Below are 23,510 nucleotides of genomic sequence, written 5' to 3'. Positions count from 1 at the left end.
TCATTCTACTACAAGTTATTAAAATACCTACAGTAGATACAGTATGCTTTTCAGAGTAAAGCTCATGTAAGACATGTTTTATAGACACTCATGAACAACGTGTTTAAACCTGTGCCTGAATATTGTGCAACTGGCTAAGTAACATCTGGCTTGTATTACCATTTTGACGTCAAGAACAGACATCTAACATTACATATTCCCCTATAAAGCTAAAAAAAATGTAATTGAACATGTAATAGACACTATTAGGCACTAGTATTTCAGAAAATGAAATCCAGCTGTTGCTGCGACGTGATCATTTAATCCAGTGAAATGGCTCTGATCGAGATCTATTTCTCATCGAGGAATTTCAATATTTGAAATTCCTTGAATATAGTCTTTAATATTCATGAATTTAAACTTTTCCCAAAGACTGTATCATCTTTCTTCTAAGGCTTATATTCAGTTAGAAAACCAAGCACCAAGAGGTAACTCTTTTGGCACAAGGCATCAGCATGAGCTCTGAGTCCTGACCTCTGGGGTGAAAGTAGTCAGCATGACTGATGGCTGGTTTCTTGATGTCAGACAAGCGGTAGAGGATGTGATGTCGTCCGGATCCACCCTCCTCCTCTCCTGTCATGTCGCCTCCTCTCTCCAGTGGCTCGATGAAGAACTCCTCCTGACCTGCGCGGATCATGCCCGCCTGACAGAAAGACAGAGAAGGAGCCAGTGAGAAAAAGCGGACAGAGATATAAAGACGTAGCAAAGTAATTCTAATAAAGAAAGAAAGAAACATTTCATTCAGAGACAGGTACAAAGCTTACATATAAAGTCCATTAAGTGAAGCAGCTAGAGGGGCTATTTCCGTAGGATCACTATATCATATTTTCAGCCGCTTTGGAAGAAACTCGATCTTCGAATCGATCCGTTCTCTGTATTCACCTAAATCATGCGTGCAGGCAGCAGCCATCATTAAAATCTTCAATGCTACCTGCTACGGACCAAAAAGAACCGTACTAATAGATTCCCGAGAAGCTGTCATTGTGTTCCCCGAGTCGAATTTAAGCTCCCTGTGGTTACACAATTAAAGCAAGAAGAAAGAAATCCAAGGCATGACATGAGATCAATACAAATACCTTCTACTGAACAACTGACAAGCTGATATACCTGCCTGTTCCTGTCTGCCTCTGGTTCTATCTAGTTGATGGTGGCTATCTGAAATACTCGGCTGCCTGAGACGCCAGGGACATAACGACCAGGAAAAAAAAGACGAAGAGCGCGAGCGAGTAAACGAGACACTGACTCTCATATCCCGTGGGACTTATTGATTAGCGCGCAGAGATGGGACCTACTCTGGTACACACTTCCTACTGGCTTTTCCCTGAAATCAAGGACTTTTCCTCACACCCAACAAGTCAGGATTAGCATTGAAGTTTCTGAAGCTGTTCAAACAAGAACTCGTAAATGTCACGTCGGCTCTCCCGGCATTCCCAGGTCATCGTCATAAAGCAGAGAGAGCCTCGAGCAGGCCGCTGAGCTGGGTATTTACCTCAACCTCACAGAAAAAATTCCACCGAAAGCTGTCCCTTCCTCCTCCCTCACTGTCTTCCACGTCCCCTGAGGGTTCATTATAAAAGAAATGGCCGCATGCCGCATAAACCAATACTGCCGTTCTCAGGTTCAGCCATCACACTCACCCACTGTACTGACAGAAAAAGTATCTGTCCTGCATCAGAAAGAAACACAGCTGATAGACAACTATGCTGTCTTCATTACTAGGGAAGGTTAGCAATAAAGTGTCAACGTACGACCTTTTAGCATCAGTGTCTCCATACTAGTTACCTATAGTGGAAAGTAACAAACTACGTGCTGGAACAATACTTTTTGGAGTAAAATTAAATCACTTTTACTTGGCTACATTTATTTTTGTCCACTTTTACAGGTTAAAAAATAATAATGCTTTCAACCCCAGAAGACTATAAGCCAATTATAACACACCATGTTCAAACTGTAATTCACTTTCGAGAAACTCTACTCTTCAGACACCAAATGCTTCCTCAGCAGCAACAACGTCTGAGACACATGAGCATCCCTGGCCCAATGTATCAGCTATGTTCAGTTTAAATTGCTTCAGCTTGATAAATGATATGTGAATGATGCAAGCCAAAACCTGTGGAGATATCGGCATCCAACCTGCAGAAACATGTACAAGTAAGTCATTAGCTAGATGAGTAAGCTAGACTACCTAGCCAGACCATTTGATCTTTTACAGAATTAAAGTTCTGAAACATTAAACCTAAGACGTCACTGCAATGTTCAGTAGCTATCACCTGCTGTGTTATATATTTTAATTTGCTGTTACAGCTTATAGGTGAAGCTCAGGTTTATATGTTTGCTATATAGCTATGTTCACTTCAGTATAGCTCACTTAGTTTGATCATAATTGTAGACATGTAAAAAAAAAAAAAGAAAAAAAAAAGAAAAGAAAAAAAGAAGTAATTTTTGGCACTAAATTTATTTATTTATTTTCTTGATCACTACTTTCACTCTTACGTAAGTGAATTATTACTACATTAACAGTATTTGTACTCAGGTCGGTGAGTTTTGTATTTTTTCCAGCACTGTTAATGATACAGACTAATTATATACTAAAGAATAGACATAAAAACTGACCATCAACTCTATTTACCCAAGATAGAGGAATTCCATTAGACGTTGAAGGGATAGTGAATAATTGTGGTGAAATTTAGCTCTAGCTAGCTGTTTTGAAACTCAACAAATTCAAGCTCTCCAAAAAAGCTACACCCCCAAAAATTTCTGTATTGACAGGAAACATAAAAACAGACGATAGGATAGTAACGGGCAAGAAGAAATGCGTCTTTGTCCAGGTTGGCTGAATATTAGTGGTCCATATTACTCGTCTCTTTTTATCCTTTTTATTTAAAGAGCCTGTACCAGAGGCAAGACTATTACAATGTGTTATGAAAAATCCCTGACCTTTAACTTAGTTTAAATAAAAGCTAGCAGATTCCAAAATTTCCAAAACATCCGAGTGTTCTCTGACTACTTGTGTTCATAGCTGGAAAGCCTACGAACTGACACGAGGAGTTATCACACCACGCTTATATAAGTTTAAGGGATTTAGAGGACAAATTCTTTCCATCAGGAAGGCTTGGGAACTGATCCAAAATGCTGTAAACTGAAATTATAGTCTATCATCAAAAATGAAAAAGGAAAAAAACAAAAACAAGAAAAAAACCATAAATGAAAAACCACAGTGTAGTGTATATCTTTTGGCTTCCAGGCATGTAAAAACAATTAAACACACAGTTGTTAATAAAATGTTTCGCTTGCTGCGATTTACTAGGATGACAAACAACAGCACAGGCTTTCCAACAGAACAAGCGGGGCCGGCTGCACCATCCAACACCAGTGCACTGGGTCCAAGTGCTCTTAATCAGGTCTACTGCTGTTTCCACTGAGTGCAGGAGTCATTTCCTGCCAGCACTGACGTGGGGAGTGAGCACGAGAGAAGTCAGATAGATCAACCATGTTGGGAGTGGTCAGAGAATGGTTATTTATCTAGAGACAACCCACTTTCAAGATCTCTTACAAGAAAGCCACAACTGACACTGCTTATGCATGTGTATTTGCCAGCTTGTAGTGTTAATGGACCTACAAATCCGCTCTCTTACAAATGTCATGTCAGCACTGTGCAAGCCACATGTTGCCTCGAGGTGTCTCACTGCAAAAGCTTTTAAGAACCTCCAGTATTTCTCCATATTTATATTCAAATAGTTCATCAGCTGTGTTTCCATCAACTCTATTTAGATAAATGTCACGTCTCGTAACACCCGAGAGGCTGTCAGAGGTAATCTGAGTCTTGGATGTAACTGCTGAGACTTCGTTTGGTTCAGAGGCAGGCAGGGTTAACCAGGAAAATCCAGAATCATAATCCAAAACCGACAGACTGAGGTCTGAACCAGAAAACTTTAAACCTCTAATTAGAATATAGGGAAGGAATCAAAACTGGGTTAAAATATTTTTCAGCTCGTAAAGGGTTTCTACTTGTAAAACGATATGCAAAAAAAAAAAAAACCCTTATATAATTACATTCACAAATGTGTTTGTTCATTTCAACTGATGAAATTGTAACGTCTCATCCTGATGGAGCCAGAGCCAATCCTGGGAACACTGGGTGTGAAGCGGACATACATGCTGGAATGGATGCCGGTTAATCACAGGGCACCATGCACACACACACACACACACACACACACACACACACACACACACACACACACACACACACACACACAGTCACACACTCAGTTACACATGGGGACGATCTGGTGTAGCCAATACATTTACTAGGGAGATGAGAAAACCAGAGAAGCCAGATGAAACCCACATGGATACAAGGAGAACATGTAAAACTCCACAGAGACCACACACTACCCAAGCTCTTATATATTTACTAGTTTTATCTGTTCTGACTAGAATCTATGGTCATGTTTTGACTGGTGAATAAAAGCACCATGACCAGATTGACTATCCAATCAGGAAATGATTCTGAATATCCAATAAAAAGTCATCCAAAAAACAAAACAAAACAAAAAAAACATTTATTGTGTGGACAATCTGGTCAAGGTGTTCTTATCTGTCTGTCAAAACAAATTCGCACAGTAAATCACAATGAGACATTTAAACAAAGAGCATGGTCACAACATTTAAAATGACATTTGTGAATAAAATTTGTAGTAATATGACACTCCTGTTTCTGTAGGAATTTAGAAATAAAAAAATGGTTTAGATAAAAGTAAGACTAACAAAGGAATATTAGCACTATATTACTCTTGATGAATTTGAATGTCAGATTTCATGGTACTTTTCATATACTGCAATGTCACGATTCCCCCTTGAAGCAGTGTGCTCTAAGCGCGAATGCGCGAGCACCTGCTTTTCCGCTGTTGACCGTAGTGACATTGGGACACGTGTGTTTTGTTTATGTCTGTCATGTCTCCTCCCTGTTCCGTCATTGGCTGGGAATTCACGTGGGTCTGAATTGCTCTCAGCTGATAGTAGTTGAGACGCTGATCATGTCCGCATATATACCGCGCGCTTCCCAGCACACAGCGCGGAAGATTAATAAGTCGTAAGTAGTAAGTAAATGGTTAGCATAGTCATAGTCGTAGTCATAGTCGTAGTCATAGTCATAGTCATAGTCGTAGTCATAGTCATAGTCGTAGTCATAGTCATAGTCATAGTCAGTTCGCGCTGGATTCTCCGCTTCCAGTCCCTCGTTCTAGTTCGTGTCTTGTTTTGGTTATCGACCTAGATTCCTGCCTAGCCCTGTGTATGCCTGTTTGCCAATCGCCTGACCTATTGCATGTTTATGGATTACGTTTTGGATCACGTTTTGGATTTGTCTGCCTGCCTGTCTCTACAAATAAACAACTGTTGTCCTGCACTTGCATCCGCTTTATCTCTGCTCCGTCACGATTTGTGACAGAATCTTCCGCCATAACATGGATGCAGCAGGAGGACTAGAGAGAAGGCACGCCACAGCAACCAGGAAAATCGTAGGACGATACCGCATCGGGGAACGCTCGGATTACTGGCCGCATTTTTTATCCGCGCAATTTCCACAAAGGTACGCCCTTGAATTGCCGCCAGAGACAGTGGGATTGGGGAGCTACCCGCTGGAGTTTCTCTTCAGCTGCCAGGAGTATTTCTGCAGCTTGGCGGTTCCCAAGCCTACTAAGAGAGTGGATCGGGTTCCTGGTGTCCAGGTTTTGCGGCCCGGCCCGTGACTGGGTGGAGCAGCTGGTGAGTGCTGGGTCGCCAGCCCTCCATGATGTCACTCAGTTTACAGAGCTGTTTATGGAGGAGTTTTCACAGCCTGGACAACTTCGTGGTCTTGATTTACTGGGGTGGAGAGTCAATGGACAGCCCCAGGTGGACCCACCATTCAACCTCTATTATGAGGAGATGGACAGGGCAGTAACCAGCGATCCACTTCAGTTTCCGGCCAACACGGGGGCGAAATCCCCGAGATGTATGACTGAGGGCTGCGGGAGAGAGACTCAGCTTCAATGTCCCACTTGCAGGAAGCTGGGCCTCCAGGAAGCTTTCTTCTGCTCTCAGGAATGCTTCAAGAGCAGCTGGCGGGAGCATAAGAAACTCCACCGGAGAGCCCGTGCAGAGACCCAGCCCGGGACCGACAGGGTGACCTCAGAGCTCGAACCTGAGCCCCACGAGGTGGGCTCACCTGCCGAGCTCCAACAAAAGGTCCAAGTCCAAGTCAAGTCTCACGTCCCTGAGATCCAAGTCAAGTCTCACGTCCCTGAGATCCAAGTCAAGTCTCACGTCCCTGAGCTCCAGGTCCAGCCTCCAGTCCCTGAGCTCCAGGTCCAGCCTCCAGTCCCTGAGCTCCAGGTCCAGCCTCCAGTCCCTGAGCTCCAGGTCCAGCTTCCAATCCTTGAGCTCCAGGTCCAGCCTCCAGTCAGGAAGGTCCAGGTCAAGTCTCATGTCCCTGAGGTCCAAGCCAAGCCTCCAGGCTCTGACGCCCAAGCCAAGCCTCCAGGCTCTGACGCCCAAGCCAAGCCTCCAGGCTCTGACGCCCAAGCCAAGCCTCCAGGCTCTGAGGCCCAAGCTCTGCTAATATCTCAGCCTAAGGACCAAATGCTGCTCACGCCCAAGTCTACCGACCCGGTTGCCCCAGTTCAACCCACTGACACGCACAGCCAAGTTCTGCTCACGCCCCAGTCTGCCGACACACCCAGCCAAGCTCCGCTCACGCCCCAGTTTGCCGACACGCCCAGCCAAGCTCCGTTCACGCCCCAATCTGCCGACACGCCCAGCCAAGCTCAGCTCACGCCACAGTCTGTCGACACGCACCGCCAATGCCTGTTTGCCAATCGCCTGACCTCTTTCATGTTTATGGATTACGTTTTGGATCACGTTTTGGATTTGTCTGCCTGCCTGTCTCTACAAATAAACAACTGTTGTCCTACACTTGCATCCGCCTTATCTCTGCTCCGTCACGATTTGTGACACTGCAATAGCTGAAATCCTGAGCAGAAATAACCGCTATTTAGTATAAGACTTAGCCACTTGTGGGTAACAATCGGTCTTGATAAACATAACTAATGCATCTCTGAGTTCAGAGCCTGCAGCCATGACTTACTCACCCCATTCATTCACTGTATGCATTTTACTCATTGAGAATTGAATATACAGTACCCAATATTAAACATTTGTCTAGGGCAAATCTGTTCCTTCTCACTCGGTGTTTGGGTCATTAAATTCATAAAATTCACTCGTAGTTTTCAGACATTGTTTTTCTTCTTTAGACTTGCGTTTCAAATGCATGCTTCAAGTCATGTGGTACAATATTTATGGTTATTGCTCACTGCAACTGCTGATTTGGTACGTTTGCCCACTGACAAAGAAATGATCAGTCTATCATTTTAATGGTAGATTTATTTGAACAGTGCGAGACAGAATAACAACAAGAAAATCCAGAAAAACGCATGTCAAAAATGTTAGAAATTGATTTGCATTTTAATGAGGGAAATAAGTATTTGACCCCCTCTCAATCAGAAAGATTTCTGGTTCCCAGGTGTCTTTTATACAGGTAAGGACTGAGATTAGGAGCACACTCTTAAAGGGAGTGCTCCTAATCTCAGCTTGTTACTTGTATAAAAGACACCTGTCCAAAGAAGCAATCAATCAATCAGATTCCAAACGCTCCACCATGGCCAAGACCAAAGAGCTCTCCAAGGATGTCAGGGACAAGATTGTAGACCTACACAAGTCTGGAATGGGCTACAAGACCATAGCCAAGCAGCTTGGTGAGAAGGTGACAACAGTTGGTGCAATTATTCGCAAATGGAAGAAACACAAAAGAACTGTCAATCTCCCTCGGCCTGTGGCTCCATGCAAGATCTCACCTCGTGGAGTTGCAATGATCATGAGAACAGTGAGGAATCAGCCCAGAACTACACGGGAGGATTTTGTCAATGATCTCAAGGCAGCTGGGACCATAGTCACCAAGAAAACAATTGGTAACACACTACGCCGTGAAGGACTGAAATCCTGCAGCGCCCGCAAGGTCCCCCTGCTCAAGAAAGCACATATACATGCCCGTCTGAAGTTTGCCAATGAACATCTGAATGATTCAGAGGACAACCGGGTGAAAGTGTTGTGGTCAGATGAGACCAAAATGGAGCTCTTTGGCATCAACTCAACTTGCTGTGTTTGGAGGAGGAGAAATGCTGCCTATGACCCCAAGAACACCATCCCCACAGTCAAACATGGAGGTGGGAACATTATGCTTTGGGGGTGTTTTTCTGCTAAGGGGACAGGACAACTTCACCGCATCAAAGGGACGATGGACAGGGCCATGTACCGTTAAATCTTGGGTGAGAACCTCCTTCCCTCAGCCAGGGCATTGAAAACGGGTCGTGGATGGGTATTCCAGCATGACAATGACCCAAAACACACGGCCAAGGGAACAAAGGAGTGGCTCAAGAAGAAGCACATTAAGGTCCTGGAGTGGCCTAGCCAGTCTCCAGACCTTAATCCCATAGAAAATCTGTGGAGGGAGCTGAAGGTTCGAGTTGCCAAACGTCAGCCTCGAAACCTTAATGACTTGGAGAAGATCTGCAAAGAGGAGTGGGACAAAATCCCTCCTGAGATGTGTGCAAACCTGGTGGCCAACTACAAGAAACGTCTGACCTCTGTGATTGCCAACAAGGGTTTTGCCACCAAGTACTAAGTCATGTTTTGCAGAGGGGTCAAATACATATTTCCCTCATTAAAATGCAAATCAATTTATAACATTTTTGACATGCATTTTTCTGGATTTTTCTTGTTGTTATTCTGTCTCTCACTGTTAAAATAAATCTACCATTAACATTATAGAATGATCATTTCTTTGTCAGTGGGAAAATGTACAAAATCAGCAGGGGATCAAATACTTTTTTCCCCTCAATGTAAAGGGGTATAGTGGTGCTCCATTTTATGCAGTGGTTGCCCAAGTGCAAACACTTGCAGAATCAGCACTGTTCTTGCACTGAGAAATTGTGATTTTAAGGAGTATACAGTATACACACTAAGTGGGATTACAACAGCACTGGTCACAGCTGAAACACTGTGCACATAAGCAGGGATTGTGGTCAAGACAAAGCCAAAGCAGGAGTGCACAAACACAGAAGTGTTTTATGATATTTCCATAAAAATATGGAAATTATTAGGAATAATTGGGAATATTGAAAGGTTTTTTTTTTGTAACAGTATTTTTCACAGAAATGTCTCAGCTGGAAACAAAATAAAGATACATAGATGGCAGAACACACAGGTGAAGAAAAACTAGATGGGAGGTAATGAATCAGCTCAGAGATCATGGCCATTACAGCAATGGGTTATGATCATCTGACTTTGACTGAAGTCCAAAAGAACCATTTAGTAATGGCCTGAAATCACAACATTATTTATGGAAAAACCATAGCTTATGAATATAAATAAACACTTTAATTCATTTATTCATTCAATCATCCATTCATAAATAAATAAATAAATAGTATGTTATAATAATGTTAGCTGGATACAGAATCATTCAAATCCATTAGCGATACTAGCTATCAGGCGAGTACCATCTCTAGTACCATTGCATATTAAAATAGCTTTTATTAACCTTTTAATGGGCAAGAAAACATTTTAAAAGATTCATTGGCATTTTTAACACTTTAGGGTTCAGTGAATGCAATGTCAGGATTTGTTTTGCAATACAGGAACCATTTAATTGTTAAAATAGATTTTGAAAAAATATATGTTAGAGTTGCAAGATAAAAGATTCTTAAAAATAGCTAAATCATTAAGAGACAACTTTTGTAGAAATGCAAGGAAATGCTATCAATATTACAATCAATTCTAAATTAATGTAGAAGTACTAAATCTTGCCTAATAAAACATTTTTTGGGGTGCATTAACACACCTGGTGTAATGTATGATGTGACAGCTGTGGTGAAAGATACGAGGAAAACTGAGAACAGACATCCAGTCATGTTCAGTAACTGCTTTAATCATGGTCAGGATCTCAGTGGAACCAAAACCTATCCCAAGACCACAAGCGAAGTGGGAACACACCCTGGATGGGACACCGGTTAACTGCACAGACATTCACACCATTTTGAGTAGCCAACCCTCCAACCGGCATGTTTGTGGGAGGCGGGAGGAAACCATTGAACCCAGAGGAAATCCACATGGATATAAAACATACAAACAGTAAGCCAAGCCCAGAATCAAACCTGGGACCCTGGAGCTTTGAGTAAGCAACACTACCCATTAAATATCAAACTTAGAATTTGTTTGAACAGATGTCACCAATGAAAATAACAAAGACTGGTTTCAAATGTTGAAAAACGAGAAACAAAGCCAATCTGTACATGTACATGCTGCTGTACATGTGCGTGGGTGCTCACCACATAAATAAGACTTCTCTTACCTTTTAACACAGCAGGCCAGCTGTTTAAAGAGTGAAGCCGTGATCTATAACGCTGATAAAACAGCAGCATTCCATGTTTATGTAATGATACACAGACTGTTTTGGCAGCTATTATTGAACGGCACAATTAATTATTGTTATTCTTAACATACCATGTCAACACAGTTTTGTGAAAGAGATTATTTGATAAGAAAAATGCTGGAAAAAACAGTCCCTTAATGGAGCTTTTTGCAAGAGTTTTCTTGCATTCTTTCTTCTTTCACATTGTACATTACAAACTTATACTATAAATCTGTGAAAAAATGTGAAAGAAGTATTCTTCCCAATACACCACAATAAACCACAGTAAGCAAAGCTAATGATTTAATTCAATAATTATTTAAATCAATATCTAATTAGCTAACTATAGTTAAGCACACTGATAGCACAGTTGATTGTGTTTCCTTAATTGTGATTAATTGTGCAGGACAAGTGTGACATAATGCCATTATCTGTATCTGTTTAGTGCTCAAAATATTCATATCTCTTCTCGTATTTTGATTTAAACTGGAAGTCAGCATGATCTGTACCGGAGGTTGAAAGAAACAAACATACTCTGCTTATTGTTCGTATCTGTATTCGTATTCGTCTGACACAGACACATCATCTGCTCAATCCGTATTTGCTTACATCACTATTGTGCAGCTATAGGCACCCATTTCTACTTCAGTCTCATTACTAATACATTTTAGCATATCATATTCAACAACTATAACGTACACAAAACTCACTTAAAGTTGGCCAAAACATTTAATAGACTTAAACTGGGGCTTTTCTATAACATTTATTCTAATAAATTAATAAATGATATGATCTGCAAGTGTAACACTTTATTAGTCACTAATTAGTGTTTTTCCATTTAGTCTTGCTACACAGTATGACCCACCAATTTATACCACAGCATTGCTGAATTCTCAAATCTGATTGGTCGGAAGGTGTTGATTCATTTTCTATAATTGCAACAGCTCTGATACAGTCCCCTCCGAAAATATTGGAACGGCAAGGCTGTAGACTGAAGACATTTGGGTTTGAGATCAAAAGATGAGAAGAGAGTTTAGAATTTCAGCTTTTATTTCCTGGTATTTATATGTACATGTGTTAAACGACATAGAACATAGCACATTTTGTATCAGACCACCCAATTTGTAGGCGAGCACAAATATTGGATCATGTGACTGACAGGTGTTTCTTGTTATCCAGGTGTGTCCTGTTAGATTGACTGTTTGAACAATAAATAACTCTGAACATCGACTCTTGGTATTAGCCTTCTGTTTCACCTGTGAAGACTGCATTTGTTGTTTAAAAGGAGGAGCCAACATGAAGACTAGTGAACTGTCTATGGAAGAAAAGCAAGCCATTTAAAAGAAAAGAAAAGCGAGAAAAGAAGGAACGTCAATCAGAGGCATTGCATGAACACTGGGCGTAGCCAATGTCCTGAAAAAGAAAGAAACCTACCTATTATTTATACCCAAATGTATTTGGTGTATAGCATAAACAAATGAATTGGCGTTGCCATCCCAATAGTTTCAGAGGGGACTGTACATTATCGTTTCTATTGTGACAGCTCATCCAGAGGGAGTTGCATGGTTGATTCGTCACAATAATCTAAGCTAATAATAAACTTTTTTTAAAATGTTGTTATTGAAAAAAAAAGAGGTCTCAATGTTGAGATGGTGAAACTCTTCAGGAGCTAACCTGTCTCGCAGACGTACAACAACACTCATGTACCTATAAATGGATCGAAGTTTGATGTGCGGTCCATTCATAAATTTAAATTTGTCATTGTTGGCCTGTGGTATCAGAGGAATACAATACTTTAGGACATGCTGTTATTAGAAAATGATTAATTTCGGGGGTTTTCGAAGATTTTTTTCGTGTAACAGCGCAACGGTTGTGTATTATTCCTTACAAACACTTGGGTAAATGAAGTAGTGGTGGAATCACAGCACACTGGCAGCTTTTCTTCATGTCACCCCTTAACAACCACGACACTTGGCAACTACCAGCATAGCAACAATGTGCCTCAAGTACAAAAGATCTTGGCTGACTTTGTCTACATTCTCTATGTCTTTTCTTCCATGAACAGAAATAGATTTTTAGGTTTAATCAAGGTTTCAGTTTAGCCGTGAGTATTTTTATAATACGCTCAACAACTTCAGTATACAGTAGCTTCACTACACTGCGGCCTAATACAGATCAGTGTATGCAGTCTTTCTGAGGTAATCCAGCTCTGCAAAGCGTCCTCTCTTGGAATATATCAAGCTCCAGCTTCATAAAAAAAAATAATAAAAAAAAATTATCACTTCTGGATTCCAGATGAGAAAATTTTTCCATGACTGCCGGCCTAGACCAAAAAAAACCACTACGTTAAAACAAACTTTTTAGGGTCATGTAGGGATGAAGTTGATAGTGATGATGTTTTATTGTGCTCACTGTTACCCAGTGAATTCCTTTCGAATGATTTGTCTCTTTTATTATACCAACAAAGTATTCCTCAAAGCAGCTGTAGCCAGATGGTCATCATGCATATGGAAATAATTTGTCAGTGTTTTCAATATCCATATTATGAATCAATTATATGTTAATTTTCTCATATGCTTGCCTGTTAATTATGTAGCAGTATTATTATAGCTACAATAAAACTAATTAAATTTCATAAAGATAAACAAGCTCAAAACCTCTGCCTATTATTTCTGTCTGTATGAGTCATGCTAGTTTTGGTTCTAGTGACCTGATTTATTGTCAAATCCCTTATGCATTTGAAGCACTATTTGAGCATGAAAGGCCAGGTTCAACATGTTATTTCAGCTTGCATTTCTACAACCCAGGGTACGACGAACAGCGAGCCTTCAGCCAAATCTGTTGCTTCTCTCCATCCTCCTATCCAAAATACAGCCAAAACCCATTTACCTTCTCTCAGACTGAAGAACAGAGAGAATGGGTGGCCTGCAGAGAGCACAATAAGATGCTGGGAAAGCGAATGCTGTCTGGATCTAGAGTGCAAAGGCCAGGTCACCCTAATCTAGTTGAAATGAAACATAATACAAAAATTCAACTTGCATTTGATGAGATGAAATAAAGAAAAAAAACATGAAGCTTCAAAGGGGGAAGCTTTGGGAGAAAACAGACAGATAACAAAGACTGAATTTCATTTAATGCACACTAGAGTTATGCAATATAACGATTCAGTCGTATCTACATGATTTTACACAGCCACGATATCCAGTGACATTTATTCTGATTATACTATAAACTTTAAGCATTTTGCATAGAAGCTTCGCAATTAAATGTTGGCTTATGATACTACATGTTAGGACTCAAAAATACAGAGAAAGAACAGTCTTTTTCTCCTCATTTATTAAATGACAGATGAGACAATCAATATATGAATCCAGAATGATTTGAGCAGGCGTCGAACTCGCCATATTGGAAGCCCCACCCCTGTCCCCACAGCTCACATACTCTTGGAGCTCTCAGGGCTCATGAGGCACTCTCGCGTTCTGAAAAAGGTAAATGGAGTATGTTTTATGTCCATTCATTTGAAATAAAATCTAGGAATATTTAAACTTAGTATGACTAATATTAGACAAGTATAAAGTTAACATCGGTGAACTATCTTTATTAGGGAAGCCACCGAAAGACCGCTCAAAACGTCTCTTTCGGTTTTCAGAAACTACAAAGAGAAATAAGAATAAAAATTCAAAATAGATTAAACACAATGTTGTGTCAAATCTAACACTACAATTAATCAGTCCCTCCACGATCTCAGAAATAACCGCAACTCCGCAATATTTAAAAATGATCGCAGATTTTCTGCAGATTTTGGGCCGAGACGTTTCATTTGGCATCAACACAACGCGCATTCAGCCAAAGCCCTCTTTGATTCACGTGCGTTGAACATGAGTACAGCTGAACGGTCTCATTTACCAACAAACATTACTGTAAATGAGCATGAGAAACAATTTCGTACGATTAAAATTTCGCAGATTCGCCGATTTCCGCAAAAAAAAGCACAAAAATTCCGCAAAATCTCAAATTTTGAAAAAAAACTCTGCAAAATCCACAGAAGATCAACAGTCACAATGTCAGCCATGTTGACCTTAGACAAGTGATGTGTAAAAGGATTATATATAACATGTATGTTGCACTTTACTGCGAAATCAACTAAAACAACCCCTCTCATCCTCTCTATGCTGAGCTGAGGCAGCTCAGGAGCTCCTTCAGCCACAGACTCATCCAGCCCTGAGCCTCAAAACGCTTTGGAGGCTCATTTGTGCCATCAGCCATCAGGCTTCACAACACCACAGCACCAAACTGACAGATTTAAGCCTGATTATATCTGAGACATTATCTGGTTGTAAGTAATTATTACTGGTTGTATAGTGTAAATAGTGTTTGAATACTTCTACAATACGGCATCTGTTCTGTTCTTTTATATTCCTTCGTGCTGCTATGTTGACCTAAATTTCCCCTACGGGGGATTAATAAAGTTATATCTTATCTTATCTTATCTTATCTTAAAAATCCGCCAACCATCTGAGTTTTCATTGCTGCTGCCACCAAGCAGTTCCCGACTGCACAGCTGATATTATTTACATCCTCCCCTATTTATCCCTTAAACCTGAAATGGTGAAAATTGCTTATTTCCCTGTCTTTTTTTTTAAGGCTATTGTTTCTGGATAATTTGATCTTTTATTTTATTTAAAACTGCGAGTGGATCATCAGAACAAAGACCCAGCATGCTCTGAGATCAGAGATCTGGAAAAACAGCACAGGGAGATTTAGTGGAAAAACCCACATGTACTTATAGACGAAGCTTGGAATCCTTGCCATCATCACTTCCAGCTTTCCATCTCATTTTCATTCTGTCCTCAATACCATTAATACCTCTACGATTAAAATCTGTTCTGTGGCACTTACAATCTGTATCCATGAGGTTTGGGAGTTCATATTGGCATGCAAAACCTTTCCAGAAGATGGGTCTGAAACATCTAATGTTACAGTTCTTTCTTCTCCGTAACATCTGACCAAGTTTTATCTTTCCATAAAAAGGGGGGAAAAAGACACTAAAAAAAAAGGATGTGGTGAGAATTTGGGCTTCTTATTTGATTGAGGTTCCAGTTATAGAAGAAAAGATTCAAACTAAAAGAAAGCTAAGAATAAGTGCAGTGTAAGGTATTAAGTGACAATCTCTCAAAGAATGTAGCAGTGGTGTAGCAGTACACAGCTTTGTGTCCTGTTGTGAGAATAAATTGCCTATGTTTTTGAGTCGAAAGGCACTCTTAACTCCCAAGCACAGCTAATTTGCTGGACCAGAAATCCAGACAAGAACGTCAATATGTCACTTGCAAATGGTAATGTAACACACATTCTGCTAGACTGGGCCTCGGGCCAACGACAGAGTGAAAGACAGAGATACATAGCTTGTAAGAAAGCAGTGTCTTTAGACGCTGTAAAAGAATGATAGAACATTAAACTACTCCTAAACTCAAAAACATGACTTTTATGGTTAAGTCCACTGTAATGCCTGCCTCCCTAGATTAGTATTCAGGACACATTTGCTAACATAGTCAATCAATTCACATTTCTGTAATGTTTATTGTACTTTAAGTTGTTCTACGTTGAATTTATTCCCTACTGTTTAGGTAGTGAGTTTTGTGTACTATCTACTTGACGCAGTTGGATCTAGATACTTTACACTGGAATTGGTGTATTGTATAATATTGTTGATTCTGTAGTATTGCTTGGAAGTGTTTGTTAGTCTATGCTAAATAGTTCTCTCAGGTGGATAATCAATAGTAATTTCAGTCTCCCTTAAGATGTGAATTGTGGGAAGGACTTACTAAGATATATTGAAGGTGTACCTAGCTCAAAATTCAGTGTGCTTTAAGTTGCTCTATCTTGAATTTATTCTTGACATTTTATTCTTGGTAATTTCTCTGGTAGGTTCAACTGGTAGGCTGATTGGCATGTCCAAAGTGTCCGTAGTGTATGAATGGGTGTGTGAGTGTGTATGTGATTTTGCCCTGCGAAGGATTGGCACCCTGTCCAGGGTGTACCCTGCCTTGTGCCCGATGCTCCCTGGGATAGGCTCCAGGTTTCCCGTAACCCTGAAAAGGATAAAGTGGTATAGAAGATGGATGGATAGATGGATGGATGGTAATTTCTCAGTTTAAAATAGAATCTCACGTTGTTCAGTATTGATAACCGAGTGCCAAATATAAGCTGTGTGATGCCGTGAACTAATATGATAAATATGACTGCTAATATCTAGCTAGACAACTTATGTAAACTTAGAGATTGTCGTTGTTATGGTACACTGTAACAGGTTTGGCAAGTGTAACAAGTATATTCTGTCCACTTCCATATTCTATGCACTTCTGTATCCTGAACACTTCAGCACTGCATACATATTCCATACAATACTGTATCCTATACACTTTAGCATTCCATACACTTTAGTACGCTCTACACTTCAGTATTCTGTACACTTTGTTATTCTTACACTTCTGTATCCTGTACACCTCAGTATTCCATACATGTCAGTAGAGCTGCAACTAGCGGTTATAATCGATTAGTTGGCCAATTATTTTTTCAATTAACCCGGGGGTTAAGTACCATTTTTTCGTTTATTTTAAATAAAATCCACAAACTGAGTGTTACAAATATAAACTAAAAATTTACACAACTGTTTGTCCAATTATATAAGACTGAAACAAACCCAATACACACACACACACCAGTATATATATTACTCATTTAGGACTGTAGTTTAATTCTGTGCTTTCTGTGCATCTATAAAATGTAATGCATAAATACTTTATATGTACATATAAACAATATAAACCAATATATATATATATATATATATATATATATATATATATATATATATATATATATATACACACTTCAGTATTCTGTGCACGTCAGTATTCTGTACGTATTTCATACACTTCAGACTTCTCTACACTTCAGTATTCTACACAATTCTGTATTTTGTACCCCCCTGTATTCCTTACACCTCATCTGTCGATACGCGGCAATAAACTGTTAAATTCCATATTATTTTTCCATTAAACCTGGGCTTTCCTCTCAAATCCTAGTAACAGACCACCTTATCACATTAAAATTGTGGTTATGGAAACATTAGCAATGCTAATGCCATGGAATGGATAAACCTTTTGCCTTGACTGATTTAGCATTAACATCAGCATATTCAAGTTCACTTCTCCCATAACTTTAAGTGTATGTATGGCTTTTACATAGAGAACACAACATAATACTATTAGGCATCAAAACAATCAGTACATTTACATGGACAACAATAATCTGAGATTACCCCGATGAAGATAATACTCTGATTAAGAAACTACCATGCAAACAACGATTACTGATTAATTCTTAATTTGGCTAAAGTCATTCTCGAAGTAAACACAAATCGAATTAAGACATGTGGAGTATTCCTATTTTAGTCACATTATCGAAGTGCATTATAGACTATGCTTACATGGACAGCAGTAATGTAATTATTGACTTTATTCTGAATAAGACAATATTCTGATTAAGGTGTTTACATGAGTTGCTTTTAGAATACTCCTTTCATGTTCCTGTCTTACGTATTATAGAACATAGAGTGATTAACGGCACACGTCACTACGTCCCCACGCCACGCCGTCCGACGTCCCTCCAGAATTTCACATATCAACATACAGTTGGTCCTCGTTATGGTACTGTATACAGTTTTGGGTTTCATTTTTCATTTTACGAAAGTTTTAAGTGCAGTTTATTATTTGTCATGCAAATAGATGACTGCTTGAACCCATGGGCTGTGTCCGAACCCGTATACTTACCATGTACATATATATTTCGCCTACTATTTAGCAGCCATGCTCTCTTGTTTGCTGTCAAACAGTTGAGCACTGCTGTGTGTGTATGTATCCTGTTGAAAAATGCGGTGAAAACTCCTACACGACATTAATAGCGTGATTAAGGTGTGTACGTGTCTGTAATGCATCTCGATAATGCGACTAAAACAGGAATGCTCCACATGTCTTAATTCCATTTGTGTTTACTTCGAGCATGAATTTAGCCGGATTAAGGTCATCAAAAATTGCTGTTTACATGCTAGTTTCTTAATCGGAGTATCGTCTTAATCGGGTTAATCTCAGATTATTGTTGTCCATGTAAACGTACTGATAGACATGTACACGAATAAAGTCATATTCAAAGTAACCACAAATTGAAGCAAGACATGGAGTATTCCTGTTTTAGTCGCATTATCGACATGCATTACAGACATGTACACACCTTAATCACACTATTAACGTCGTGTGGGAGTTTTCACCGCATTCTGCGACAGGACACACACACACGGCAGTGCTCAACCGTTTGACAGCAAACAAGAGAGCATGGCTGCATCCCAAACCACATACTAACCTGCTATATAGTAGGGGAAACACATGTAAGTAAGTGTTTTTCGGACACAGCCCACGGCTTCAAGCAGTCGTCTATTAGCATGTACAGCATGACAAATAATTAACTGCACTTGAAGCTTTCGTAAAAAAAAAAAAAATACAACGTAATGGACATTTTGTCTTTTGTATGATTTCATACAAGAAAGATTTGAGGAGTTGTGGTATAAGCACCCCACCCAGTTCACACAGGCGGAGGAGGAATACTCCCGCTCTTTCGCTGACACAAACTGCATGTACGCAATCTTGCTCATCCCTCCTCCGAGTGTATTAAAGGTATCAGAGGCTATGCTGATGCAGCACAGGCCCCTCTCCCACTCAACACTTCCAACTGCCACGTCACATGACTCTTAGGCTGAGGTTTCACAGCACACACTTAGACTCTGAGCCAGAGGCAGAGCAAGAGCAAGTTCGATTTTCCTTTAAATCTGAGCTTCCCCAGCATGCCCTTGCACAGATTGGTACGTTTCTGAATGATCAAGCTCTGTTCTGTGGCTGGAACGACGGAGAACCACGAGATGCCATGCTACATTGCGCTAAGGGGTTTGTTTCTCTTGTCAGAGGTGGAATGTTAATGACATCATCAAAGTACTCAAGGAACACCCCCATCTGACTAGCATTCTTCTTTCATCGTCTGCCACTAAAAAGCCAAGTACACACATACAAACACCACAGATCCCTCACTAAGGGCCTGCTGATTAGTTTCTGTAGTTGGCCCAAATGGATACTTTTTAGTCAGGGGCTTATAAAGCATTCCTGAGGTGATCTGAGACATGGCACACGAGCAGAGACACTTTCATAAATCACACAACTGATTGTATTCGATTTCAAAAAGCCAGAAGATTAAAACTCTTCCCATCTCCTATCACAGAAACATGTTGGCCACTGGGTTTCAACAGGAGGTACTATAAAAACACACCATGATCATCTTGATGCAAACGCTGCTCACTAGAGACAAAATCGCACAAAGCTAAAAATTACAGGTTACACCACCTACTGTGTGGCATGAGACATCTTCAGCTGTCTGGGTTCACTAAACACGATGTGGTCTTCTCCTATTATAGCCCATCCAGCACAGTGATTGACGTGCTGTGCATTCTGAGTTCTTTTCTGCTTGCCACAGTTGTAAAGAGTAGTTATTTGAGTTCGTGCCAGCTCAAACCAGTATGAACATCCTCCTCTGATCTCTCTAAATGCAATAAAGCATCTACGCCGGCAGAACCTGGATGTTTTTTGTTTTGTGCACCATTCTGTGTGAACTCTAGAGACTGTTTCACGTGAAAATCCCAGGAGATCGGCGGTTTCTGAAATACACCACATGGTTTCACCAGCGCATCTGGCACCAACGACCATGTCATGTGTCTCAATCAGCTCCTTAGTTCAGTAGTCAGGGTACTGATCAGGGAGTCAGCCATTTTAAAGACGGACTCAATCACAAAATCACTCCCTAAAAATGCACCACGGCGCACTGCTCAATATGTTCCCTTACTGGAAATAACATCATATTTTCTAAAGCCTCTCCGCTCGGAAAAAACAGCAGATGACTTTCAGCCTAAAAATGTTTGTTATAAGCCTGTTATCGCTGTTGTAGCTCTCAAATGATTACATACGTTAACAATTTTTTAAAAACTTTATTTGACGTTCTATATATGATTTGTATGAGTCTCCGGACTACAGTCTACAGAGTTTAATGATTTTAAAAAAACACTAGCTAGCCTATGATCGTACTCGAAGTATCATAACAGAAACGTGTATTATTAAGCTAACAAATTTATATGACATATAAGCACAGAAAGATGTCGGTCCTGCGTATTGTTGATAAATGCCAGCGTTGAAGTTTTAGAACGTGGGTACATAGTCATGTCATCAGTGTCCCAATGTGTAGTGAGCCAGGGTCTTTACCAGTGTGCGAACTCATGTATATCATATACTGATTCACCACCTAGGGAACTGATTGATACACACCCATGATCAAAGTCACTGATATCACATTTTCATCTGATCTTTTTCTGTGTTTTTTATTGCCATATTTTGCATTAAATAAGTTCTAATATGCCATTACGTTACATACTACAGTATGTAGCGAATATGACGCAGCAATCCGATTTTCCATTTTTGATGCAACATTAACATCAGTGCTTAGAGTTTTTGCCGACACCTGATACTGATCCAATAATGCCATCCTGTTAGTAACTCGACAAGCTTTATGTGAAACATCAGAGGCACAGTGGAACCATTGTCCGATACGCAGACATATCGAATCGTGAGCCTCATATCGAACAATAAGTTCAACAGGCTGCATAATAAAGCCGTATTGTTACATCCCTAGTGAAAAAAACTGAACGTTCTGATACAGTACGACATCCGCTGCTAAAAGGTGCTCTTTATTTTCTTCTGGTACTTTCCAGATGTTTGCACATTTCTATCTACTGACCCATTCTAATAACTCAAAAAAAACAAAAAAAAAGATGAAAAGACGTCTTCAAAACCTCAGCAGGGGAAATTAATTTGTTGAAACAAGACACTACAGATGACGAGTGCTGGGAGGAATGCACTCTAAGTTTTCTCTCCCATATCAAACTTGGCACACACAAGGCTAAAGCCAGAGGAAGTGCGCGACAAGGATGCGCTCCTCACGAAGACCAGCTTCCTAATCAACCAGGAAGAAGTCGGAATACACGCACCACCACACGTGTCTTCTATGTAGGAGGCACATCCGCTTTAGTACAAGTTCCCCTACAGAAAAGTAGCAGTAGTGGCAGCAACAGCTTGTGCCCCTGCTGGAGAATGGAGGCACACAGTCGCTGCGCCGCCTCCTACTCACTTCTCACTTAGCAGGGCTTTGGGCCTCCCAGCATGCACCTTGGTGCTCGAGCCCCACTGCCACTGACAGAGCCATAGCCGAGTGGTGGGTGTATTCTGCAGAGGTTTGCAGGCTTGCAGAGAAGAAGTGCAGACTGCCAAGGAAGTTAGCTCAGATATGATGCTGTGGAGAAGCAGCATAAGGAAGAGCTTGTTAAGAATTGGCAAAAGGAAAATCGGTGCTGACAGACGGGCGATCACACGAAACTAAAATAACACTGTAGCCTCAGATTCCCGTTCTTGGCTGACAGGAATGGAACCTGATGTGGTCTTCTTCTGTTGTAGCTCATACTCCTTAAGTTTCGACGTGTTCTGAGATGCTTTACTGCTCATCACGTTTGTAAAGATTGGTTATTTCCGTTACCGTAGCTGCCTTCCGGTCAGCTCCAACCAGGCTGGCCATACTCCTTGGATCTCTTTCATCAGAAGGGAGTTCCCGCCCCAGAACCTGGTTCTTTTTTGTTTTCCGTACCATTCTGTGGAAACTCTACAGACCGCTGTGCAAGAAAAACACTGGTGCTTCTGAAATACTCACACCAGCCAGCCTAACATCAACAACCTTCCGTGGAGAAGCAGCATAAGGAAGAGCTTGTTAAGAACAGGTGAAAGGAAAACCAGTGCTGAAAGATAGGAAAAGGTTATGAACAGAAATGCTAATAGACAGCAAGACTTTGTTAGAACATCCCAGTAGCTACTATTTAACTTGCTTTATTCTTTTATAGCCGTTCTTCTATTCTCAAATCGGGGTCCATGAAGTATAGCCAGTGGGGGATATCTATTTATTCATATTATTAGCCTGTTTGACTAATCACTTGTATCCGATGGATTTAATCCATCGGATACAAGTCAACAACAACAACAACAACAGTAATAATAATAATAATAAAGACAAGTTTAATAATGGGTTTACAAATAGGTTCTGTGAATGGAAATTTCAAGAATAAAAGCTCTACAATAAATAGTACACGTATGATAAGAAAAAAAGGACAATATTTCAGCTGAATTATGTTCATATATATATATATATATATATATATATATATATATATATATATATATATATATATATATTTTTATGCAAGAGTGTGTGTGTGTGTGTGTGTGTGTGTGTGGACATATTTTTATAACTTGGTGGGGACTAGATTTTGTCTATCTAGATGGTTCCCATGAGGAAAACTGCTTCTTTTTTTTTTTTTCAAACAACAGCTGCAGCATTTATTTATTTTTTTTAATGCTAAATGCTTTAAAAATGCTTTTGGTAATGAGGTTGAGGTTAGGGTTTGATTTAAGTATAGCACAGCATGAATTAGCTGCATTAATCATTAGGAAGGTCACAAGCGTTTGTGTGTGTGTGTGTGTGTGTGTGTGTGTGTGTGTGTGTGTGCGTGCGTGCTTGTTTCTGTATGTGGCCGTGGTCATTAAACATGCATGAGAAGGAGCATGCAATAAGCTTGTTAAGCTACAATGCTGTGTAAGCTTTGCAATGCGTAGACGATCCACTTGATCTTAAAATAAACAAGTGAGGCATTTCTAATCACTCTAACTGAGGAAAAGCTTGGGGGGGGGACGCAGTCGTACATACATTTATTCAAAATGTCCAGCACAATCTAGTGCAGTAAAGTTACTGCTAGTACCATATTTTCTGG

The 23,510-nt window shown here is 40.2% G+C and overlaps 1 protein-coding gene across 1 annotated transcript in view; it reads right to left on the bottom strand.

Annotated features, from left to right (window-relative positions):
• Positions 1–23,510, bottom strand: part of adamts2a (ADAM metallopeptidase with thrombospondin type 1 motif, 2a) — a 74,701-nt gene that overhangs the window by 44,219 nt on the left and 6,972 nt on the right. The window contains exon 3 of the mRNA XM_017492061.3: positions 514–682. Within this exon, the coding sequence (XP_017347550.1) occupies positions 514–682 (169 nt within the window). The remainder of the gene's footprint in view (positions 1–513; positions 683–23,510) is intronic.

The sequence above is a fragment of the Ictalurus punctatus genome, chromosome 18, assembly GCF_001660625.3.
Source record: "Ictalurus punctatus breed USDA103 chromosome 18, Coco_2.0, whole genome shotgun sequence".
Taxonomy (NCBI): domain Eukaryota; kingdom Metazoa; phylum Chordata; class Actinopteri; order Siluriformes; family Ictaluridae; genus Ictalurus; species Ictalurus punctatus.
This window is presented reverse-complemented; position numbering and strand designations above follow the sequence as displayed.